General features: G+C 44.5%; 1 protein-coding gene across 1 annotated transcript; it reads right to left on the reverse strand.

The window, feature by feature from the left end:
• Positions 1-56: 56 nt before the first annotated feature.
• On the reverse strand, positions 57-26868 carry LOC137277158 (mitochondrial import inner membrane translocase subunit TIM44-like). The gene is made up of 15 exons (XM_067808831.1): positions 26775-26868; positions 25844-25942; positions 24990-25079; positions 24322-24399; positions 23917-23997; positions 23560-23709; positions 22839-22908; positions 15721-15790; positions 13190-13275; positions 12865-12957; positions 12278-12402; positions 5163-5213; positions 4774-4863; positions 3525-3635; positions 57-978 (listed from the first exon to the last, which is right to left on the reverse strand). Exons 1-15 carry the CDS (start codon positions 26829-26831, stop codon positions 859-861), a joined length of 1371 nt encoding a protein of 456 aa, XP_067664932.1. The 5' UTR covers positions 26832-26868; the 3' UTR covers positions 57-858.
• Positions 26869-27267: the final 399 nt, after the last annotated feature.

The following is a 27267-nucleotide window of genomic DNA, read 5'->3' on the forward strand; positions in this document are numbered from 1 at the left end:
CTCCATCATCAATATGCCTGCACCTTCTTGGTGTACATGAACACAGATCAAAAGACTATATGTAAAATATTTTATTACAGAGTCTATTTACAATCAGTAACACAACATACACACATATTTTCAGTTCTCATTGTGGACTATGCTGTTCAGCTTAGGTAACCCAGGTAAGTCTTCATTGCAAAAACTGAGTTAAAAACCCAAACTATTTCAAAAGCCATGGGATAATACATCTATTCATGAACCTCGTCCTTCAAAGAAATTCCTTCTTTAGTGTAGTCCTATTGGTTTCTGTTGGATGTTTCCTCACCTCGAGTTTCAACATGAGTTGCTTATCATTCTGATGTCATTTCATATGAACCCTTCTAGGTTTCTGTACAAAAATACAGACAAACAGTACGAACTGAAAAATAGAGAAATCTCTTGTGTACAAGCATTTCTTTGTATGAAATTATCCATAATACCATCATACATAGTCATCCTGCCATTCAGGAACAGGCTGTATCCATAAAGTCAAACTTAATTTTCACCTGGGTTAGTGCAGGGAATCTTAGTTATGCCTCTACAAGCACAGGCTGCTACTAACATAGTCAGACAACAGAGTCAAACAGCTCACAGCTGGAATTCTGACCTTACGTTTTCAATCTCGCAGCACTCGTATATTTCCATAACACATGTCCAGCTCTTTAAAGGAGTCCTGGCCACAATGATTTCACACACTTCTCTTAAACATTACTTTAAATAATTAACTTCATCAGGCCAACTATTTCCTTGCATGGAGTCTTTATGGCACACAACTGAAATATATGATCAAAATCCGTTTCAAATGGCTTCCATCTGCAGGACTGGATGCTGTTTTCCTCATAACCACTGTTCAGATGTGCTGGCAGATATGTCCATCAGTTTCCAGGCTGCACGAGGATTGATTTCTTCTTGGTCGCGACACAACGCCCAGACATACAGAATTCGCATGATCTTGTCCTGAAATAAAGACAACATTCTATGACACAAAAGTTGTTGCAGCTATTCTCCAGCAGTGTCATCACTGACAACTAGTGATAAATCTTCAAAATTCACATGCATGCTGAGAACAAGTAAAAATCCAATCAAAGTAGTCCCCATTGTCTGGAGTACCTAAATTCTTAATAAATTCCATGCTTCAGTTTGCAATCAAGTTGTAATTGAAAATTGAATGATAAACACTGTAAACACTTGAGGACTAAATATTTTCTTTATTTCCTGTTTAAGACTGGATTCAATATTATTCCATCTATATGACTGTGGTCTGAACTGGACAATCCAGTGATTAACTTCATTAACATCGAGTTTCATTTTAGAGATGATGACATGTATCATTTAAGTTAGTCATCCTCACAATTATATGGTACACAAGCAACCACAATAATCAGGCAACCAGAATACAGTATCCATGCAACTGCTAAAATCAGGCAACCGGCATATAGCATCTAAGCAACCACTGTAATCAGGCAACCAGTGTACAATATCCAAGTAACAGCAATAATCAGACTGCCAGTGTACAGTATCCAAGCAACGTCTATAGCCAAGCAGTCAGTATATGGTACCCAAGTAACCGCTCCAGACATCCAGTATACAGTATCCTAGTAACCACACCAGGCAGACAGTATACAGTACCTTAGTAACCGCTCCAGGCAGACAGTATACAGTATCCTAGTAACCACACCAGGCAGCCAGTATACAATATCCTAGTAACCACACCAGACAGACAGCATACAATATCCTAGTAACCACACCAGACAGACAGCATACAGTATCCTAGTAACCACACCAGACAGCCAGTATACAGTACCTTAGTAACCGCTCCAGGCAGACAGTATACAGTATCCTAGTAACCACACCAGGCAGCCAGTATACAATATCCTAGTAACCACACCAGACAGACAGCATACAGTATCCTAGTAACCACACCAGGCAGCCAGTATACAGTATCCTAGTAACCACACCAGACAGCCAGTATACAGTATCCTAGTAACTGCTCCAGGCAGACAGCATACAGAATCCTAGTAACCACACCAGGCAGACAGTATACAGTATCCTAGTAACCGCTCCAGGCAGCTAGTATACAGTATCCTAGTAACCACACCAGGTAGCCAGTATACAGTATCCTAGTAACCACACCAGGCAGACAGTATACAGTATCCTAGTAACCACACCAGGCAGACAGTATACAGTATCCTAGTAACCGCTCCAGGCAGACAGTATGCAGTATCCTAGTAACCACACCAGGCAGCCTGTATACAGTATCCTAGTAACCACACCAGGCAACCTGTATACAGTATCCTAGTAACTGCTCCAGGCAGACAGTATACAGTATCCTAGTAACCACACCAGGCAGCCTGTATACAGTATCCTAGTAACCGCTCCAGGCAGACAGTATACAGTATCCTAGTAACCACACCAGGCAGACAGTATACAGTATCCTAGTAACCACACAAGGCAGCCAGTATACAGTATCCTAGTAACCGCTCCAGGCAGACAGTATACAGTATCCTAGTAACAACACCAGGCAGCCTGTATACAGTATCCTAGTAACCACACCAGGCAGACAGTATACAGTATCCTAGTAACCACACAAGGCAGCCAGTATACAGTATCCTAGTAACCGCTCCAGACATCCAGTATACAGTATCCTAGTAACAACACCAGGCAGCCTGTATACAGTATCCTAGTAACCACACCAGGCAGACAGTATACAGTATCCTAGTAACCACACCAGGCAGACAGTTTACAGTATCCTAGTAACCACACAAGGCAGCCAGTATACAGTATCCTAGTAACAACACCAGGCAGCCTGTATACAGTATCCTAGTAACCGCTCCAGGCAGACAGTATACAGTATCCTAGTAACCACACCAGGCAGACAGTATACAGTATCCTAGTAACCACACCAGGCAGCCTGTATACAGTATCCTAGTAACAACACCAGGCAGCCTGTATACAGTATCCTAGTAACTGCTCCAGGCAGACAGTATACAGTATCCTAGTAACCACACCAGGCAGCCAATATTAATGTTTCCTCCAGAGCGTTTTAGAAGGGCGCTGCACCTTTCCTTTTTTACTGCGTCCTGCCCGGTAGTTGCTAGTTATGACGGAGCATAGGAACAGACTGAAAGTCAGCAACTATAACAAGCATCTTATGATCAGTCTAAACACTGACAGCCACAATGACACTGACTTGGAAACTGTTGTGAAAAGCTTCCTGAGAAAAAAGAAAAGCTCCTGACTGCCAATTATACAGTATCCCAGCAACCACACCAGGCAGCCAGTATACAGTATCCTATCAACCACACCAGGCAGACAGTATACACTATCCTAGTAACCGCTCCAGACAGCCAGTGTACAGTATCCTAGTAACCGCTATAGTCAGACAGCCAGTATACAGTATCCAAGCAACCGCTCCTGACTGCCAATTATACAGTATCCCAGCAACCACACCAGGCAGCCAGTATACAGTATCCTAGCAACCACTCCAGGCAGCCAGTACTTACTGGGTTTCCCTCCACTACTTTATCCATTTTGTCTTTGACCACCATGATCTGCTGGGCATTGAAGCTGATGACCAAGACTGGACCCTGGTCCATGATCTTCCCTGCTACAACCTGCAAAATTATCATTTATTAGAACAGAACATAACCTGCCTGAGTGTCCATCACTTGGAGATGAAAAGAAGCATGGAGTGTCCCTATGACTCAACCCAGAGAATCACCGAGACAAGAAATGAAGTCTCAAAGAAGCGACTGAGTTATCTCCTTTCAATGTACTTCCCACAGCTTGATCTTGTGTTCTGTTGAATCAGCAAATATTTCAATTTAAGATGACTTCTGAGACAATGCTGTAGCTTAGTTTTCTTGAAACCGTTGAATGCATTCATATTTCAAAGCTTTGAATAGCATTTAAAAAAAATTTCACTGGAATCAGTAGCTTCTCCTTAGTCTCTTTAACATCAGAAAACATGTTTGACTTAGATACTAAGATAATCATCTCAGAACATGGTGGAGAATTCCATCTTGAAACTTACACACTATAAAGAATCATGGGGCATCCAAACTACTCCGATTGCACAAATTCAAATCAGTATAGAGTGACATTGAAGAATGGATAAGAAAAAGGAAGCCTGTGTGCTATATAATTATCTCAGAATATGTTGGGTATGTAATATATTGGTGTAAGCAACAAAGAAGGATGATAGGGATGTGCAGTAAATAAATAAATATTTGAACAGAAACTAAACAGATCTTCCAGTAGATCACATCATTCAGCACGCCATGTCCAAATGTCAGGTAAGCAATGTTCCAACAATAATTTGAGGATGCATTGTCAGATCTTGCAGCACTTGGCCCCTTCGGCTAAGCTAACAGCTGATGTTTGTCAGTCACAGAGATCACACCCCATATCATTACTCTTCCTCCAGCTACTTCCACACCTAACCAAATCTCAATAGTGAATCTAGACTCATTACAGACTCATTACTAAACATTACAGTATCAGTTTCTATACTGCAAGCACAAATGACATAGAACCTTCTCTCCCCTGAGGATTTCCCACTAACCTTTGGACTTCATGGTTTACAAGACAGGAATTGCATGATCTTCATGACATATTTTCAAGTGTGTTGGAGTCAAGAGTTTATGGAATCGCAGATTTCTAATACTAATCCCCCATCTAAATAATAAAATTACCAAAGAGTGAATGATCAGTTTTTCTCTCCAAACAGCAGATTTTGAAAGTGGCACTTACATCTACGTTGTTGACATCAAGAACTCTGGATGCAAACTTGTATCCAGCCTGCTGTGCTTGTTTGATGGGATGAGATAGTGTGTTGAAAGGCTGAAACAGCACAGGAAACAAAGACAATGTCTCCACAGTTCATCGTTTCCCATTCATTCTGCTATGTGGAAAGTAACCAACACATCTTTGGACCATCCAATGTTGAGCAATATTTTCTAAGCAGAGGCAGAAATCTTAACAGCGACAATTGTTGGTTCTTAGATGATGACCTCAGACTTTTGGCAGGACTTGTCTGTTTGATTCTTAATTATGTTGACAAACACTGTACTGTCATTAATATTTCTAGGAAACAAAAGCAGTAATGTCTAGAAGGATCCTGACAATAACAGACAACCTACCCCTTCATGACACCAGTCTTTCAGGACTTCAAGGTCACCTCGGATCATGGCCTGAAATTGTATGACACCACAAACTTGAAGCTGTATAATCAGGGCATACCAGTGGTCAATTGTATGAGGATGCTTCAAAACATGATGAACTGATGACAATTTGCCCGGGATCGCACATCATACATATTCAACAAACTTATTAAAATCTAAATATTTTAGATATTTAAATACTTACCTTACCATAGGTCTTATGCATATTACCTCTAGCTTCGCTAAACGAGATCAGACAGTCGTTGATTCGCCATCCCCTCGATGGCTACCTCATGTAATCTACGAATGTAGTCACGGAAGTGACGTGATCTCTCCACTCGCGCGAGAGCGCAGAATCCAAAATTCACTTTTACCGTCAACCGGAAGGTCCGAAGAGTCCAAAGTGGGGAGGAGCATCCAGCGTTGGGAGGGAGTCACCGCCCTATGGTAAGGTAAGTATTTAAATATCTAAAATATTTAGATTTTAATAAATTTTTAACTTACCTTACCATAGGTCTTATGCATATGGCTTCGACAGATGGATGGTGGTGTGGACTCCGGAGGACCATCCCTCAGCAAACAGTGCACATGCATCAGGAGAACTCGGGAAAGCCAATGTCAACGGTCTCAGGATAATACCTGGAACAGGACAAAGAGCAACCCAATAGAACTCCAAAGAAAAACTGACGCACCCTGGGGGTGAGGTTAATCTTAAGACCAATGGTAAGTAGAAGTGTAGTTACCTAATGGGCGGATGGTCGGGTAAGTTGCTGAGCAACCACCAATGGACCAAATGACTGTAACCCCTCCACGTCTTCAACTGCCAAGTCCCTCAAGTAGTGGGATGCGAAGACAGGTGATGACCTCCAGAAACAGCCCTCCATGATCTGCGGTACTGTGCAGTTCCGATGGAGGGCCATCGTAGACGCCAAGGCCCTGATTTCGTGCGGGTTACTTGCTACCGGATGAGGCAGGTGCTTGTCGTCATAGGCCGCCAGGATAGTCGATCTGAGCCAGAGGGCAATAGTATTTCTGTTTACTTCGCCTTTGCAGGACACGGCAAAGGGAATGAATAACCTTTTGCGGGATCGTCTCCTAGAGGCTGACCTTTTAATGTAGCATCTGAGAGCCCTGACTGGACATAGCAGCTCCTCCTCCAAGTCATGATGACCCAGGATCGTAGACAAAGGAGGGATGGAAAATAGCCTGTTAGGCTGCCCGGGAAGCTGGTTCTTAGCCACAAAATCCCAAAGCAAACCCAAATTGGATCTGAGTAACGTCAAGAGCATGGATCTCGCTGACTCTAGCCGCTGTTGCCAATGATAGTAAGAAAACCGTCTTCTTGGAAAGATGTTCAAAGGAGGCTTCCTCTAATGGCTCGTACGGCGGCCCTCTGAGATGTTGAAGGACAACATTAAGATCCCAAGCTGGAGGACGGAACTTGGCCTTCTGGTCTTCCAGCTTGAAAGCTTTGAGAAGCACAATAAGTTCCGGTATCTTGGAGATCTGTGTATCTGACTTGATAGCAAGGACAGAATTCAAAGCTGACAAATAGGTGCCTAAGGTACTGCCTTTGAGATGTCTAGAGTTCCGTAGGTAGAGAAGGAACTGTGCCACAAACTGAGGAGATGCTGCCATGGGATCTTGAGATCTTCGTGCGCAAAAATTCTCAAAAGAGCGCCATTTGTCGTCATATAAAGAACGGGTAGAAACTCTATGCGCGCGAGCTATAACGTTCGCCACGTGCGCAGAGTAGCCCTTAGCCTTTAATGCCCTCTGCAGATGACCCATGCGTGAAGATGGAATCGCAGTGGATCCGGATGCAGCTGTCGACTGTGTGGATGTTGAAGCAGATGCAACCACTCTGGAAGTTTGTAAGGGTCTCCGCTGGCGAGCCGTCGAAGATCGGGAAACCACGACCTGGCTGGCCACCAAGGCGCGACCAAAAGCAGTCGGAGGTTCTGCGTCAGTCTGATCTTGGCGATTACATCCGAGAGAAGGACTGGAGGGGGGAACGCATATGCGTCCAGGCCTTCCCATGATAGAGACATCGCGTCGACTGCCCACGCCTGTGGATCCGGCACGGGAGATACGTACGTTGGTAACTGGTGATTGAAACTGGTGGCAAAAAGATCTACCAGTGGTCTCCCGAGTTGCCAGCAAATCTGGCGAAATGCGTCCGGATGAAGCATTCACTCCGTCGGGGATGGTTTGCCGGGGCGCGACAGGGCGTCTGCCAGAATGTTTTTGCAGCCGGGAATGTGACAAGCCGCGATCACGATGCCGTTGCTGTCTACCAGATCCGCTAACAGGAACATCTGGTCCAGAAGTTGTTTGGATCTGGTTGTACCCTGATTGTGAATCACCCACACGACCGTGGAATTGTCGGACGCTACCAGGAGTCTGGAGTCTGTTAGAACTGGTAGCCAGTGGCGGACCGCTAGGATGACTGCCTGCATCTCCAGGTTGTTGATATGCCACTCCCTTTCGGCGTCTGACCACAGCCCTGAGGTTGTCTGGCCGTTCAAGTGAGCGCCCCATCCCAAGAGGGATGCGTCTACAAACAATTCGTGGTCGTGGTTGAAGCTTGTCAAACAAACACCGGCGCAGACGTTCCACTCTACCGTCCACCACCTGAGGTACTGATGCAGGTGCGGGGGTAGAAGAAATGATGACTGGAGGTCGTTCTCCCGAATGAATGGTAATAGGAACCTCTGTAGTGGGCGCAGCATAAGCCGTCCTCTGAGGGTGAGGTGTTGCGCCGACGTCAACAAGCCCAACAGAGACTGCCATTCTCTGAGGGTGAGAGGTAGGGACAGAGCTCGATCCGTAAAGGCGAGAATCTTCTGCCATCGATCGGGAGGGACCCTGACCAGATTGAGCCGAGTCAGGAATAACCCCCCAATGAAAGTTAACTCCTGCATTGGTTCCAGTTGCGACTTCTCGATATTGATAATCCATCCCAACTGCTGAAGTAGGCGTGTGGAGAAGTCCAGTTGTTTGTGTAGCAACTGAGGATTGCAGTGATTTAGAAAACAATCGTCGATGTAAGGATCGAAGTCTATCCCCCGGAGGTGCAGAAACCGGGTGACAGGCAGTGTGACCCGAGTGAAAAGCCATGGGGCCGTAGAAATTCCAAACGGCAGCACTCGCCACTGGTAGTGTACTCCGTTGAATATGAAACGCAGGAACTTCCTGTGGCGTGGGAATATAGGAACATGCAGGTAAGCATCCTGTAAATCTAGGCTGGCCATCCAAGCTCCGGGTGACAACTTGGCTCGGATCTGATCCAGTGACGTCATTCGGAAATGCGGGGGCTCGGCTAAATACAGGCTGTTGAAAGTCGCCATGTTGTGAATCATCCGCATTTTGGTGGAACCTTTCTTGGGTATCAGGAAGATGGGTGAATAGAACCCCGGGGAGTGATGGGGTTCTGACACTATCTCTATAGCACGTTTTGTTAATAAAATGTTGATGTTTTCTAGTATAAGTACCTGTTGATCTATTGAGTACACTCGTGACAGGGGAGTGGTAGTCAACGGCGGAGCTCTGGCTAGTGGTAGCTTGTAGCCGGCTCTCAGGATCTTGCAAACAAACGGGTCTTCCAGGAATGTCCAGTTGGCCCAGAAGATCCCTAGTCTCCCACCTACAGGGGTCGGATGAACTGGTACGACTGGGGGTGGGAGGTCCCAGTCGTAGTAGTCCATGGCTTCAGCGGCCGGAGTAGGGACACTTGCCCCTACCTCGACCGGACGTAGATGGGGCATCCCTGCCGCGTTCTTGAGGCTTGCGCTGGACATCTGAGTCCTTGGTACGACCTCGTCCCCTCCCAAACGAGGAACGGATAGACTCTCTCCTGGGTACATATCTTTTCTTGGCATTACCCCTGGCTCGGCCACGAAATGCAGAGCCCAAGGCCTCGAAGGTTGACAGCGCCACTTCCGTGTTAGTAAGTTCGGCATGTTGTTTATACACCGTCGGTATCTTTTCATCAAAGAGGAACTTAGACGTAAATGGTGCACGAAGTAGTTGTCGTTTAAATTCCTCTTGCCAAGAACAAGCATATAAAAATCCAGATCGGCGCATAGTAGTAGTCATGGCTAGCGCCGCGCGTAAATGTCCAAGCAGGTCATGGAGTACTCTGCCTTGCCAAGCAAAAATGGTAGTTAAATGATCCACCCTCGAGGCATTATCCTCTGACAAATCCAAGGCTGCAGCGGAGGTGGCTGACGCAAGCGCCGAGATAGGTTTAAGCATACGTTTCAGTTCCGTATCAATAGCTGCTAGCTTTGAATCCTGAACTCTGTAAGATGACGGAGTTGAGCTTGACAACCTCTTAATTGAATCGTCTAGCACCGCCCCGTTGTCGGCAAAATCCAGACTGTGTACTTTATAATCTGATTTCTTAGACTTCGACGCTTTGATGGTTGGATTTAAGGATAACTTCGCAAAGTCCGAGTCTAACAAAGCAACAGCATCCGCCAACATAGGGTGTGGTGGAATAAGTAACTCAGGAGACAAGTGAATCGACGCCGGGTTGCTTGAATCCGAAGAAGGGGAAGGACAGTCCGGTAATCTATCCGCAATCCACTCAAAGACAGCAGTTAAGGGAAGATAGGTGCCATCACTATCACCATCATTGCCAGGTTCCTCCTCATAATCTGGACAAAAGAACTGTTCCTCGTGATCCTCCCAGGAAACAGAGGTTGATTCTCGTCGCTGACTAGAGTTGGAAGCAGAGTTCTTAGTGTTAAATTCCTTGCAGGAAGTCCGCAGTGGTTCCGGCGATCGCGAACGCTGGGATCTAGAGAGACGCCGTGGTGATCTTGACCGAGATCGCACTCTACGTCTACTTCTGGTACGTGAGTCTTCCTCTAAGGAGCGCCTTGGAGAGCAGGAAACAGACCGGGAGCGCCGGCGCCTGCTACGGTGTGGAGAACGAGAGCGCCGACCCCTCGGGGACCTAGAACGAGATCTGCGCCGGGAGCGCTCAGCCTCTAAACGACGAGCGCGCTCTTCATCCATCTGGCGCTGTAACATTTCTTCTTTAGTCAGCGTATGAGACACTCTGGGGATCCGATAAGAAGTAGTCATAGGAGCAGGGTCCGGCAACAACATTGGCGCTGGCGTTGGTACAGGCGCTGGCGTCGGAATAGCTGGCACCGGAATAAGCGCTGACGAAAACACCGGTGCTGATGTAAACAAAGGCGCCGGGACAGGCAGTGGCGCCGGGACAGGCAGAGGCGCTGGTACAGGCAACGGCGCTGGCGTAAGTCTAGGCGCTGTCGTTGGTAAAGATGTAGACGACGAGGTAGGGAGTACAGCAGCGCCCGGTGTCAAGAGAGATCGCAGAAGCCTCTGAACTTCAGGATGGGATAAGGCATCCGGGTGAGATAAGTCTACAAAGGCGTCCGAACGCGTAGGCTCTGGAGAGGAGCGTGCCGGCGTAATAGATGAGCGCCCCACACTAGGCGTTGATACTGGTACTGAAGGCGGTGGTAGATCCTGGTCGTCAGGTAAGGATCCCAAGGAAGACGCTGGCGACGACATTCTTCTCTTACGTTGCGTAAAACGTTTCCTCCGAACCGCCAAAAAGGTCTTGAAATCGGCGAGAGATAACGCTTGACAGTGTAGGCACCGATTATCGATGGAGCAAACAGCGGACGCACAATCCGGACACCAGGGATGTGGGTCCTTGGCTGACTTCTGCCCCTTGCAGACAGTACAAAAGTGTCGAGTCATACACAGAAACTGTAACAGACAAGAAACCAAGACTTGACGACATGTTGATACAATACTAGGAGAAAAAACCCCTACATAAAAATGTAGAAAGTAGTTGCACCCCTACGTAAAAAATAGACACACCCGTAAGTGCGGGGCAGCGAAAAACAACAACCACAATGGCTGCCTTCGCTACGCTGAAATTCATGGCAGAAAATGGTATGATAAATACCGAAAACACAAGTGAAAATGACCAAGCATGGGCCTGAGTGAGAAAAGAACAACACGAGGTAGCAAGGTAAGCACATTAAATGCTTGTATGACTTGACTTTGATACATAATGAGGGGATACAAACCATACCTACCAAGGAGTAGCAACTTTATTGAAACTACACACAGTAGAAAAAACTGCAAACCAACACGTCCGTTCGCACGAACGCTAAAGGTAAAAGTGAATTTTGGATTCTGCGCTCTCGCGCGAGTGGAGAGATCACATCACTTCCGTGACTACATTCGTAGATTACATGAGGTAGCCATCGAGGGGATGGCGAATCAACGACTGTCTGATCTCGTTTAGCGAAGCTAGAGGTAATATGCATAAGACCTATGGTAAGGTAAGTTAAAAATTTAATCCTCAGCAGTCTAAGTAAACTTAGTACTTTTTGCTAAACTCCACTACTGGGTCTAACAAAACCTAGTAGGAGGTCGCGTCAGGTAACTTTTGAGTGACCTATGACCGTCCAATCAAACGTGAGAAAGTTGAATGGATTTAACCAATCAGACAATGGCTACTGTTTACTGTTAGGTGGGACTTATAAAATTTGTTAGTCACCAACACTGATCCCTAAATATACGAAACTCCACATAAACACAAGTATTTGACCTGCAGTATGCTTAGGGCTTTCTGATGACATGGTTACCATTAGGTAATATTTCCGCAAGCTGACATCCTTGAATATTGACAAAAACACTATTTTCAGCAACTGTTTAATCACTGTTGACAGTATTGTAGCATCCTCCACGTACATTACCAGGAAGCAATCACATGGAAAATATCCTTTGGAATTGTTTGGGTACAAGCCTTTCCAAGGTAAAAGTTCAAAAGGTATGTGCGAATGTCCACTTTCGTGATTTGGTAAGCTGTGGTAAGATTGGTCAATCTTAAAGGTTACCTGACACAACATTTAGCCTTCAACTTACTCTCAGTCTAAATAGGTCTTGTAATCATACAAGTCTGGGGATGTATGCTTGCACAGAATCATCTTAGCAAAACAATTAATAGGTGGTGGACAGTTTGAAAAGAATTTGCTCATCTTCACATCCTGTACAACAAACTGATGTCCTATGGTGTTGATAATAATCACATAACTCACCTCTAATACATTTGGAATAATTTCTTTTTCACACAGTCGTACAAACATCTCTTTATCAAATGAAGGATCCACTTTACAAACTTCTGTGAGGACTTCTGACATCTCCGTCTTGGAAAACACCCCACCTGCAACGCCAGGTTAGATACCTTGATTCCAGTTATAAAGCTATCATAGATACCTCCTACACTGGAACATAGACTTACGACAATCACTACGATAGCTTTCTGACATAGGACCCTAGTCTAGAACTGCATACCTCCATTTTATGTAACTGAAAGTAGAGATCATGACTAGTTTGTGTCAACACGGTATGTAGCTTGACCACTCCAGTAGTTCTTGGCTACTAGTCAGTTTGATTATTAATCCGTCATTATATACAGAATCAGAAAAAACAATTTCAATGTATAATCATTGACCATTCAAAAGCTTTAAACATGTTCATAAAAAGAAACTTATCAGTGGTTGGTTGAAAAGGCAGACATTGGTAGTTATAAGCTGGAGCTCTGCTTCCAGTGTGATACATGTCATAGCGATAAAGAGAAAAATGCAACTAGTGATGATGAGAAACACTGATACATGATACTTACCAAACAGATATCCTACTTTATCTGTCAGAGCTCGAGTTGCACGCACCATAACATTATCACTTTCATCATACTTAACTTTAAGATCAAACATTTCTGAAAACAGAAATAATGAGTGGGTATACAGGTTATTAAACAGTACAGGGTGTCATGGCAGTAAAGAAATTGTATGTGGCATTTCATTACAACAAATATATAGGGTTTTAACAGAAACCATCACTTGTACTATTGTTTATTATCACCTTACCAACGACTGGTGACAAGAACATAACACTCACCATGAAATACCAGTGAAAGTTTAGGTTCCTCTATTCATTCATATACTCACTATGTACATAAGGATTGTTATCTTTAAAGTTCTGCCAGCTCTGAAACCACTTGGAATCTTTATGTAAAACCATTCCTGTGGCTTCTCTGTCAACAAAAACAATAATAGAAAATATGTAGAAAGAAAGAAGTCCATGTAAGATATTCATTTAATTCCTAAAAGCATGACAAATAAAGAGTTATCGGTAATTCCCTCAACATATGGGTACATAGTACTCTAGTTACCTCTACCCGCAATACATGCTACATGAAAGTTTATCCCTAATAATACATGCTACATGACTGTTTAACCCCTCAATGCATGCTACATGACAGTTAATAATCCCCCACAATACATGCTACATGACAGTTAATCCCCAACAATACATGCTACATGACAGTTCATTCCCCACAATACATGATACATGACAGTTTATCTTCCACAATACTTGTACATGCTACATTATAGTTAATCCCCAACAATACATGATACATGACAGTTTATTCCCCATAATATATGACAGTTTATTCTCCAACACACATGCAACATGATAGTTTATTCCCATTAATACATGCTGCATGGCAGTTTATTCCCCATAATACAGGCTACAAGAGTGAGTGAGTGAGTTTAGTTTTACGCCACACCCAGCAATATTCCAGCTATATGGCGGCGGTCTGTACATAATCAAGTCTGGACCAGACAATCTAGTGACCAAAAACATGAGCATCGATCTGTGCAATTGGGAACCGATGACATGTGTCAACCAAGTCAGCAAGTCTGACAATCCGATGCAGTTAGTCGCCTCTTACGACAAGCATAGTCGCCTTTTATGGCAAGCATGGGTTGCTCAAGGCCTATTCTACGCCAGGACCTTCATGGGTCACATGCTACAAGACAGGTTATTCCACACAACACATGCTTCATAAGTTTACTCTCCACCACACATGCTACAAAACAGGTTATTCTTCACAATACATGCTATATACGTTTACTCTCCAACATACATGCTGCAAGACAGGTTATTCTTCACAATACATCCTATATAGGTTTATCTTCCACCGTACATGCTACAAAACAGGTTATTCTTCACAATACATGCTATATACGTTTATCTTCCACAATACATGCTACAAGACAGGTTATTCTCCACAATACATCCTATATAGGTTTATCTTCCACCGTACATGCTACAAGACAGGTTATTCTCCACAATACATCCTATATACGTTTATCTTCCACAATACATGCTACAAGACAGGTGATTCTCCACAATACATCCTATATAGGTTTATCTTCCACAATACATGCTACAAGACAGGTTATTCTTCACAATACATGATATATAGGTTTATCTTCCACTATACATGCTACAAGACAGGTTATTCTCCACAATACATCCTATATAGGTTTATCTTCCACTGTACATGCTACAAGACAGGTTATTCTCCACAATACATCCAATATAGGTTTATCTTCCACTGTACATGCTACAAGACAGGGCCCGATTTCTCGAAACAAACTTAAGTTTTAACTCAAAGCTCAAACTGAGTTTGACAATTTGAAACAGCTGAATTTTTATCTCAACTGCATTTTAAGACTAAAAAAGTCCAAACAACTAAAGAAATCTGTCCACCAAATTCAGATTGTCTACAATGTTTGAGCTGGATACAGATTTGATGCTACAAGACAGGTTATTCTCCACAATACATCCTATATAGGTTTATCTTCCACTATACATTCTACAAGACAGGTTATTCTCCACAACACATCCTATATAGGTTTATCTTCCACTATACATGCTACAAGACAGGTTATTCTCCACAACACATCCTATATAGGTTTATCTTCCACCGTGCATGCTACAAGCCAGGTTATTCTCCACAATACGTGCTATATAGGTTTATCTTCCACCGTACATGCTACAAAACAGGTTATTCTCCACAATACATGCTATATAGGTTTATCTTCCACCGTACATGCTACAAGACAGGTTATTCTCCACAATACATCCTATATAGGTTTATCTTCCACCGTACATGCTACAAGACAGGTTATTCTCCACAATACATGCTATATAGGTTTATCTTCCACTATACATGCTACAAGACAGGTTATTCTTCACAATACATCCTATATAGGTTTATCTTCCACCGTGCATGCTACAAGACAGGTTATTCTCCACAACACATGCTATATAGGTTTATCTTCCACCGTGCATGCTACAAGACAGGTTATTCTTCACAACACATCCTATATAGGTTTATCTTCCACCGTACATGCTACAAGACAGGTTATTCTCCACAATACGTGCTATATAGGTTTATCTTCCACCGTACATGCTACAAGACAGGTTATTCTCCACAATACGTGCTATATAGGTTTATCTTCCACCGTACATGCTACAAGACAGGTTATTCTCCACAACACATCCTATATAGGTTTATCTTCCACCGTACATGCTACTAGACACGTTATTCTCCACAACACATGCTATATAGGTTTACTCTCCACCAAACATGCTACATGACAGTAATACAAGGCACATGACATACTCATTAGCTTCTACTGTCTTCTCTTCCTTGGCAACTCCTGGCATGCCTTCTGTCCGCTTCCGCAGCTTTTCTGTGATACAAAAAGTAGTTACTTCCAAATTTATTAAAATCTAAATATTTTAGATATTTAAATACTTACCTTACCATAGGTCTTATGCATATTACCTCTAGCTTCGCTAAACGAGATCAGACAGTCGTTGATTCGCCATCCCCTCGATGGCTACCTCATGTAATCTACGAATGTAGTCACGGAAGTGACGTGATCTCTCCACTCGCGCGAGAGCGCAGAATCCAAAATTCACTTTTACCGTCAACCGGAAGGTCCGAAGAGTCCAAAGTGGGGAGGAGCATCCAGCGTTGGGAGGGAGTCACCGCCCTATGGTAAGGTAAGTATTTAAATATCTAAAATATTTAGATTTTAATAAATTTTTAACTTACCTTACCATAGGTCTTATGCATATGGCTTCGACAGATGGATGGTGGTGTGGACTCCAGAGGACCATCCCTCAGCAAACAGTGCACATGCATCAGGAGAACTCGGGAAAGCCAATGTCAACGGTCTCAGGATAATACCTGGAACAGGACAAAGAGCAACCCAATAGAACTCCAAAGAAAAACCGACGCACCCTGGGGGTGAGGTTAATCTTAAGACCAAAGGTAAGTAGAAGTGTAGTTACCTAATGGGCGGATGGTCGGGTAAGTTGCTGAGCAACCACCAATGGACCAAATGACTGTAATCCCTCCACGTCTTCAACTGCCAAGTCCCTCAAGTAGTGGGATGCGAAGACAGTTGATGACCTCCAGAAACTGCCCTCCATGATCTGCGGTACTGTGCAGTTCCGATGGAGGGCCATCGTAGACGCCAAGGCCCTGATTTCGTGCGGGTTACTTGCTACCGGATGAGGCAGGTGCTTGTCGTCATAGGCCGCCAGGATAGTCGATCTGAGCCAGAGGGCAATAGTATTTCTGTCTACTTCACCTTTGCAGGACACGGCAAAGGGAATGAATAACCTTTTGCGGGATCGTCTCCTAGAGGCTGACCTTTTAATATAGCATCTGAGAGCCCTGACTGGACATAGCAGCTCCTCCTCCAAGTCATGATGACCCAAGATCGTAGACAAAGGAGGGATGGAGAATAACCTGTTAGGCTGCCCGGGAAGCTGGTTCTTAGCCACAAAATCCCAAAGCAAACCCAAATGAGCACGTCCGTGTCTTGACTGTTCAAATCGGATCTGAGTAACGTCAAGAGCATGGATCTCGCTGACTCTAGCCGCTGTTGCCAATGATAGTAAGAAAACCGTCTTCTTGGAAAGATGTTCAAAGGAGGCTTCTTCTAATGGCTCGTACGGCGGCCCTCTGAGATGTTGAAGGACAACATTAAGATCCCAAGCTGGAGGACGAAACTTGGTCTTCTGGTCTTCCAGCTTGAAAGCTTTGAGAAGCGCAATAAGTTCCGGTATCTTGGAGATCTGTGAATCTGACTTGATAGCAAGGACAGAATTCAAAGCTGACAAATAGGTGCCTAAGGTACTGCCTTTGAGATGTCTAGAGTTCCGTAGGTAGAGAAGGAACTGTGCCACAAACTGAGGAGATGCTGCCATGGGATCTTGAGATCTTCGTGCGCAAAAATTCTCAAAAGAGCGCCATTTGTCGTCATATAAAGAACGGGTAGAAACTCTATGCGCGCGAGCTATAACGTTCGCCACGTGCGCAGAGTAGCCCTTAGCCTATAATGCTCTCTGCAGATGACCCATGCGTGAAGATGGAATCGCCGTGGATCCGGATGCAGCTGTCGACTGTGTGGATGTCGAAGCAGATGCAACCACTCTGGAAGTTTGTAAGGGTCTCCGCTGGCGAGCCGTCGAAGATCGGGAAACCACGATCTGGCTGGCCACCAAGGTGCGACCAAAAGCAGTCGGAGGTTCTGCGTCAGTCTGATCTTGGCGATTACATCCGAGAGAAGAATTGGAGGAGGGAACGCATATGCGTCCAGTCCTTCCCATGATAGAGACATCGCGTCGACTGCCCACGCCTGTGGATCCGGCACGGGAGATACGTACGTTGGTAACTGGTGATTGAAACTGGTGGCAAAAAGATCTACCAGTGGTCTCCCGAGTTGCCAGCAAATCTGGCGAAATGCGTCCGGATGAAGCATCCACTCCGTCGGGGATGGTTTGCCGGGGCGCGACAGGGCGTCTGCCAGAATGTTTTTGCAGCCGGGAATGTGACGAGCCGCGATCACGATGCCGTTGCTGTCTACCAGATCCGCTAACAGGAACATCTGGTCCAGAAGTTGTTTGGACCTGGTTGTACCCTGATTGTGAATCACCCACACGACCGTGGAATTGTCGGACGCTACCAGGAGTCTGGAGTCTGTTAGGACCGGTAGCCAGTGGCGAACCGCTAGGATGACTGCTTGCATCTCCAGGCTGTTGATATGCCACTCCTTTTCGGCGTCTGACCACAGCCCTGAGGTTGTCTGGCCGTTCAAATGAGCACCCCATCCCAAGAGGGATGCGTCTACAAACAATTCGTGGTCGTGGTTGAAGTTTGTCAAACAAACACCGGCGCAGACGTTCCACTCTACCGTCCACCACCTGAGGTACTGATGCAGGTGCGGGGGTAGAAGAAATGACGACTGGAGGTCGTTCTCTCGAATGAATGGTAATAGGAACCTCTGTAGTGGGCGCAGCATAAGCCGTCCTCTGAGGGTGAGGTCCTGCGCCGACGTCAACAAGCCCAACAGAGACTGCCATTCTCTGAGGGTGAGAGGTAGGGACAGAGCTCGATCCGTAAAGGCGAGAATCTTCTGCCATCGATCGGGAGGGACCCTGACTAGATTGAGCCGAGTCAGGAACAACCCCCCAATGAACGTTAACTCCTGCGTTGGTTTCAGTTGCGACTTCTCGAAATTGATAATCCATCCCAACTGTTGAAGTAGGCGTGTGGAGAAGTCCAGTTGTTTGCGTAGCAACTGAGGATTGCAGTGATTTAGAAAACAATCGTCGATGTAAGGATCGAAGTCTATCCCCCGGAGGTGCAGAAACCGGGTGACAGGCAGTGTGACCCGAGTGAAAAGCCACGGGGCCGTAGAAATTCCAAACGGCAGCACTCGCCACTGGTAGTGTACTCCGTTGAATATGAAACGCAGGAACTTCCTGTGGCGTGGGAATACAGGAACGTGCAGGTAAGCATCCTGTAAATCTAGGCTGGCCATCCAAGCTCCGGGTGACAATTTGGCTCGGATCTGATCCAGTGATGTCATTCGGAAATGCGGGGGCTCGGCTAAATACAGGTTGTTGAAAGTCGCCATGTTGTGAATCATCCGCATTTTGGTGGAACCTTTCTTGGGTATCAGGAAGATGGGTGAATAGAACCCCGGGGAGAGATGGGGTTCTGACACTATCTCTATAGCATGTTTTGTTAATAAAATGTTGATGTTTTCTAGGATAAGTACCTGTTGATCTATTGAGTACCCTCGTGACAGGGGAGTGGTAGTCAACGGCGGAGCTCTGGCTAGTGGTAGCTTGTAGCCGGCTCTCAGGATCTTGCAAACAAACGGGTCTTCCAGGAATGTCCAGTTGGCCCAGAAGATCCCTAGTCTCCCACCTACAGGGGTCGGATGAACTGGTACGACTGGGGGTGGGAGGTCCCAGTCGTAGTAGTCCATGGCTTCAGCGGCCGGAGTAGGGACGCTTGCCCCTACCTCGACCGGACGTAGATGGGGCATCCCTGCCACGTTCTTGAGGCTTGCGCTGGACATCTGAGTCTTTGGTACGACCTCGTCCCCTCCCAAACGAGGAACGGATAGACTCTCTCCTGGGTACATATCTTTTCTTGGCATTACCCCTGGCTCGGCCACGAAATGCAGAGCCCAAGGCCTCGAAAGTTGACAGCGCCACTTCCGTGTTAGTAAGTTCGGCATGTTGTTTATACACCGACGGTATCTTTTCATCAAAGAGGAACTTAGACGTAAATGGTGCGCGAAGAAGTTGACGTTTAAATTCCTCTTGCCAAGAACAAGCATCTAAAAATCCAGATCGGCGCATAGTAGTAGTCATGGCTAGCGCCGCGCGTAAGTGTCCAAGCAGGTCATGGAGTACTCTGCCTTGCCAAGCAAAAATGGTAGTTAAATGATCCACCCTCGAGGCATTATCCTCTGACAAATCCAAGGCTGCAGCGGAGGTGGCTGACGCAAGCGCCGAGATAGGTTTAAGCATACGTTTCAGTTCAGTATCAACAGCTGCTAACTTTGAATCCTGAACTCTGTAAGATGACGGAGTTGAACTTGACAACCTCTTAATTGAATCGTCTAGCGCCGCCCCGTTGTCGGCAAAATCCAGACTGTGCACTTTATAATCTGATTTCTTAGACTTCGACGCTTTGATGGTCGGATTTAAGGATAACTTCGCAAAGTCCGAGTCTAACAAAGTAATCGCATCCGCCACCATAGGGTGTGGTGGAATAAGTAACTCAGGAGTCAAGTGAATCGACGCCGGGTTGTTTGAATCCGAAGAAGGGGAAGGACAGTCCGGTAATCTGTCGGCAATCCACAGCAGTTAAGGGAAGATAGGTGCCATCACTATCACCATCATTGCCAGGTTCCTCCTCATAGTCTGGGCAAAAGAACTGTTCCTCGTGTTCCTCCCAGGAAATAGAGGTTGATTCTCGTCGCTGACTCGAGTTGGAAGCAGAGTTCTTAGTGTTAAATTCTTTGCCGGAAGTCCGCAGTGGTTCCGGCGATCGCGAACGCTGGGATCTAGAGAGACGTCGTGGTGATCTTGACCGAGATCGCACTCTACGTCTACTTCTGGTACGTGAGTCTTCCTCTAAGGAGCGCCTTGGAGAGCGGGAAACCGACCGGGAGCGCCGGCGCCTGCTACGGTGTGGAGAACGAGAGCGCCGACCCTTCGGGGACCTAGAACGAGATCTGCGCCGGGAGCGCTCAGCCTCTAAACGACGAGCGCGCTCTTCATCCAGCTGGCGCTGTAACATTTCTTCTTTAGTCAGCGTATGAGACACTCTGGGGATCCGATAAGACGTAGTTGTAGGAGCAGGGTCCGGCAACAATATTGGCGCTGGCGTTGGTACAGGCGCTGGCGTTGGTACAGGCGCTGGCGTCGGAATAAGCGCTGACGAAAACACCGGTGCTGATGTAAACAAAGGCGCCGGGACAGGCAGTGGCGCCGGGACAGGCAGAGGCGCTGGTACAGGCAACGGCGCTGGCGTAAGTCTAGGCGCTGTCGTTGGTAAAGGTGTAGATACCGAGGTAGGGAGTACAGCAGCGCCCGGCGTCAAGAGAGATCGCAGAAGCCTCTGAACTTCAGGATGGGATAAGGCATCCGGGTGAGATAAATCTACAAAGGCGTCCGAACGCGTAGGCTCTGGAGAGGAGCGCGCCGGCGTAATAGATGAGCGCTCCACACTCGGCGTTGATAGTGGTATTGAAGGCGGTGGTAGATCTTGGTCGTCAGGTAAGGATCCCAAGGAAGACGCTGGCGACGACATTCTTCTCTTACGTTGCGTAAAACGTTTCCTCCGAACCGCCAAAAAGGTCTTGAAATCGGTGAGAGATAACGCTTGACAGTGTAGGCACCGACTATCGATGGAACAAACAGCGGACGCACAATCCGGACACCAGGGATGTGGGTCCTTGGCTGATTTCTGCCCCTTGCAGACAGTACAATAGTGTCGAGTCATACACAGAACTGTAACAGACAAGAAACCACGACTTGACGACATGTTAATACAATACTAGGAGGAAAACCCCCTACATAAAAATGTAGAAAGTAGTTGCACCCCTACGTAAAAAATAGGCACACCCGTAAGTGCGGGGCAGCGAAAAACAACAACCACAATGGCTGCCTTCGCTACGCTGAAATTCATGGCAGAAAAAAGTATGCTAAATACCGAAAACACAAGTGAAAATGACCAAGCATGGGCAGAAACATGACGGGCAAACCACCAACAAGATGAACTACCCTCATGGACGCCATGTCGTTCTCACCTCCGACATGGCCAAGCCAAGCCTGAGTGAGAAAAGAACAACACGAGGTAGCAAGGTAAGCACATTAAATGCTTGTATGACTTGACTTTGATACATAATGAGGGGATACAAACCATACCTACCAAGGAGTAGCAACTTTATTGAAACTACACACAGTAGGAAAAAAAAACTGCAAACCAACACGTCCGTTCGCACGAACGCTAAAGGTAAAAGTGAATTTTGGATTCTGCGCTCTCGCGCGAGTGGAGAGATCACGTCACTTCCGTGACTACATTCGTAGATTACATGAGGTAGCCATCGAGGGGATGGCGAATCAACGACTGTCTGATCTCGTTTAGCGAAGCTAGAGGTAATATGCATAAGACCTATGGTAAGGTAAGTTAAAAATACAGTAATTCATAATTTGAACAAACCTGTAGGTGTTGCAGATTCTTTGATGAGAGTCCTCCTTGGGGTACACATAAACATTAAAACATCCATTTTTAATACCTATGGCAGCTGTAACTATATTTTGAATAGAATATTTAAAAAAAGAAAAACCCAACGTTTTTGTCTTGTATGACCAGCCCTACGGAACCGAGAATGGACCTGTATGCCAATAACAGGTTACTCTAGGTGCCAACCTCATACCTCACCCTTTTTTGAAATGAACAAACATGAAACATTTGTTTTCGATCCATAATAATAGGCCTACTAATTCATTACATGTTCACTACAACAGTTGCAAAACCGGTGGCTATATCAGTAGTCCTCTCACATAATGCTGAAAATAAGGCTCAGTGTGAAAGTCACCAATATCTCATTTACAAATAGTTCAGCAAACACAGATATAACATACGTTCACAGAAGCAGGCACAAACATCCACTGTTTCCACCCTTAACTAACCAACAGATAACACTGGCTGACTGAAGATATGTAAAAAAAGAATTAAAAAAATGTTTCAGAGCCTCTGGACACTAAGGCCCTTACTAACCAACAGATAACACTGGCTGACTGAAGATATGTACAAAATGAATAAAAAAAATGTTTCAGACAAGAAAAAGTATCTCAGTAGATTTTCTAATCTGACACCTATTGCTAAATATATTCTATCAGAGACAATGCACATACCTGGAGCCTTGTAGTGTTTGGCCCTGGAAAGGGCAGCTTCATCAAACTCTTCTTTCACAGCTTTCACACCCTGAAAAGGATGTACATTTTATTACTCTAATTACCAGATGTCCCATCAAACTCAAGTCCTTCTACTAGTGACTAGTGAAGGCTATCTTCACTGTGAATCTTTCTGTACGGAGCTCAGAGAATCAGGACTAGAGGGAAAGGGTTTGGTGGTGGGTATGCACACACAGAGAATCAGGACAAGAGGGTGTGGGGGCGCACACACAGATAATCAGGTCAAGAGGGGGGTAAAATTGGGGGGTGGGGGGTTGAATCAGGTCAAGAACCAGGGATGTCCTCCTACAATTTAAGCAGTCTTTAAAATCAATGTAACTCAAATTATTTTAAATCAGACTGTTGTGACCACTTGACACAGCATACTTGGGTTCATTCTTAGAAAGTTTCTGTTTCTAGGGGGTGGGGGGGTAGTTTAGTGCTATTAATGCCTTTGCTCATAATGTCAAAGACATGGGTTCAATTCCCCACATGGGCACAATGTGTGCAGTCCATTATCGTATTGCCATGTTATTGCTGGAATATTTCCAAAACGAGGAGTGAAACCTCACTCACTCTATCTTTTTTTAAGGCAAAGAGGATTCTGATGTCAGAAATGAAAACTGACAACCCATGAGCTTACAAATATGTCAAAGTGAAAAAGAACAGGGAAAGTACTGACCTCTGAGATAGATTTGAATGTTGCACTCTTCCCAATCTGCTGCCCAGACTTTGATATAGACTCTGCTGCCTTTGTGGCGGTCTTTCCCAGCTCTCCAGATGACTCCTTCACCTTCTTCACAAACTCTGTCTTCCCTACCTCTTCCAGTGTCTGCAACAGAACAAGACATCCAAGGAACAGGAACACAGCATATCTGTCACATCATGTCAAGGTCATCACGGTCCAAAGGACTCTGGAGGTCTGAGTACCAAAAGTGAGCTTCACTACAGTTTCACACAATCTATGTGCAACTATTTCACATATTGTGCTAACATGAGCTCTATGTCCACCCCTCTAACCTGCTACCTGTTTACTTACATCAGACATCTTCCCCTTGATGTCACCAAAAGTCTTCTTCAAAACCTGGCTGCTCTTTGCTGTCTCTGCCTCAATGTTCTCCTGCAAACATCAAGGGTGGCTCTTTAACACAATGTCCACAATGCACAAAAATTTAATCCCTTTAGTTGGTTGCATGTTACTATCAGCATGAATTCATTACTTAATGCTGCAAACCACAACAGTAGAGGCCATCAATGTCATGACATTTACCTACATTGTGCTATGAAGAAAGAGAGAAGAAATATCAAACGTCTAATGTTGCTAACATACTATAATGCAAATTGCCAACAAAGATGCCAGCTTCCAATTATCAGTGCTGATGGACAGCTGATACTGGCAATGAGACAATGATAGAAAGATGGCAGATGAAAGTGGACAACTCACAAACTTCTGTCTGGCTTTCCTAATAGCATCTGACTGTTCTAGCTTCTCTGTCTCTTCCTTGAATTTCTTCAGGTTGTCCTAGAGAATAAAACATTGCAGCAAATTAAGAGTAAAACCTATATCATAAATGTGCAACACCTGATGGTTTACTAATTATTTCCTTTTGAAGATATACTAGCTTCATGAATACAATCCACCCATCATACTGGAAAGCATACAAGGTCTGTATGTTTCTGTATGTCACAATGGCCCGATTCCAGCCACTTTTAAGTGAATCAGCATCCAGGTTACATTAGCAGTATTTTTGGAACAGCATCTGTCTTGTGCACAGCCACAGCTTGTGTTGAATTCACTGTGCATGAATAAAGCTTATGGTGCACTTCATTGTGCAAGGCCCAAATTTACATTAAGATCTTGTGTAGGAGTCCAGCTTGCATTGAACTTGAGTTTACAATGTGGGGGGCAGCCATCTCTTCTACACCTTCCATCAATATCAGTCAAGCAACAGAAGGAGTCCCACGACGGATCATTTCTTACACCACTAACAGAAAACATGCACAACATCTCTATCCTGATAACACAGTGCATTCCTGTTCTAGCTGATAAGACTTGAACTGTCAAGGACTAGGTGTTGTCAACAAATTTCAATTTCTCATTCATCCTCTTACCTTCATTTCTTTATTTTTAGCCATTTCCTGTTTGATGTTGTCCAGGAACTGGGAAAGGAAGCTCCTCCTCCCACCTGACATAGCACGACTCTGAAACACAAGAAAAACAATCAATAACAGTGTTAATGTTGTTTAAAGAGCACATTTAACTTCATTAAAACCTAGAAATATTTTTCATTTGCATTTTGCATTGCTCCTTTGATAATGAGTGTTGTGCAGACCATCCATCGAATGGGGTACCTCAGATGAGACAGTAGATGAAGGACTCATTTGGGTCCAGACAATGTATACAGAGCAAAAAATTTAAGAACTGAGCAATGATGAGGCACAGCTCGGTCAAATCTTGTGCTGGTGTTGATAAGCCAATAAGCCATACAAACATGCATCTGATTAAGAGTAATAAGACTTAAAAAGTGACAAAGAGCAAGAAGTTGACAGCACTTGATTATTAGCCAACAATCTGGAATATGTCCTAAGTCTGCCTTGGGCAGGCCCCCAATGAATTGAAGTTGAAACACTGACTAGCAACCACAGTTAGTAGAGAAGACACACTGTGAAGTTTGTGTGAACAATTTATGTTTCTGGTTCTTGGTGATTCAAGAGTTAATAGGAAACACTGCTGTTCAGCTAGTAATTCAATTCAGAAGTACTTTGCTCAATATTATTTTGCTAATGTTGGGTGAGTAATGAAAAAAATACTAAACTATGTCCCGTGTAACACCATATTTATGAAACTTGTGAATGGCTTTTGCTCGTTAGATACCAACCATTCACTCGTTTCATAAATATGGTGTTACAAGGGATATAGTTTATTATTCTCTCTGTCTCTTGTTGATGTTGGTAACAGTGATTACCTGAGATAACCTGACATCCAACTGGCTGTTTTGCTGGACACATGTCAAATAGGAAGGACATCTTGAAGCTATTGGCCGGCCACTATGATTCACCAACACCTGTAAACAGAATTTTCATGACATAACTAACATTATAACTTGAGTCGTAGATTGCCAGTCGTAAATGTTATGCTAGAAATAATTCATTTTCTTGTTTCCTTTGGTACATAGACTTCGAGCATGAAGAATGGATCTATGCGCTGCAGAACTACAGTTGATTTTGATGAAATTGATAAATGAGGGACCACAAGATTTGGTTTTAACAACATTTTGAACAGTGTTCTTTTCAGCTGACTTGGAATCCATGATCATAAGTGTCTTGCACTACGGTAGTGAATGAACCTGTGGTGCTTACTACATTTACTCAATTATGAAATCTGCTTCATTCTGGCAATATAGGTTCAAACCCCCATATGACACAATCCCCTGAAGAAGGTCATGCATTAAAATGCAGTTCTCCCAAATCATGTGAAATGGAACTAGAATAAAAACAAATAGCAGACATTTTGGCTCAATAATGTTTTATTGGATTCACTAGCTGCTACAGGATTCAAGGGCTATCAGATCAATTGCTGTGACCTTCAGTAACTTAAAGGATTTGAAAGGGTTGTCACTGACAAAAAAGTCAGAAAGTGTTCTTATCAGATATACATATCGTGTCCAAATGTAGCACAGTATATAGAAAAAAAATACCGAAGGCATGCAAACAATAACTATTAGGGTTATTTTATAACGAATTTACAGGCACAAGAACAATACGCATGGCACTGAGCTGAAGAGGACATGACGCCCTAACATACCAGTAGAATGACTACAAAAGTTGAACATATACATATACCAATGCTGCGACTACACAGAACGTACTGAAATAATTTGTAAGCATTTACTTCACCTGTAAACAGTAACTTTGTCGGCAGAGGTTACCGACAGATCGGCACATGGAAGCCATGATGAAACTTTTGTACCTTCTACGCAGTTCTCACAAGGGGGGTAACTCTCGTCTGTTGTCATCGGTACACATGGGTGTGACATTATTTATTTCTGTACCCTACTGTACTAATTGTCTGCAGACAAAATCGTCTAAATGAAACTTTCATCTTATATGTGAGGCAGTTGTTATTAATGTCCATTGAACAATTCATATATAAACGACGCTATGCACACTGAATGTATTTGATTATTATTGCTTTGTTTAATATGATTTATGTGTACTTTTCTCCTCTTAAATTCAGACTGATATGTATCAGTCGTTTTGCCTACTTTACATATATTTGTCGTATTACTAGACACTCTACATACATATACTCAAGAAAATACTAGGAACGTTTTGCCGTGTATAGCGAAATACAAAGGCTGAGTTGCATCAGGAATTCAATGAGTCCAGA

This window comes from Haliotis asinina, chromosome 3 (assembly GCF_037392515.1).
Source record: "Haliotis asinina isolate JCU_RB_2024 chromosome 3, JCU_Hal_asi_v2, whole genome shotgun sequence".
Classification (NCBI taxonomy): domain Eukaryota; kingdom Metazoa; phylum Mollusca; class Gastropoda; order Lepetellida; family Haliotidae; genus Haliotis; species Haliotis asinina.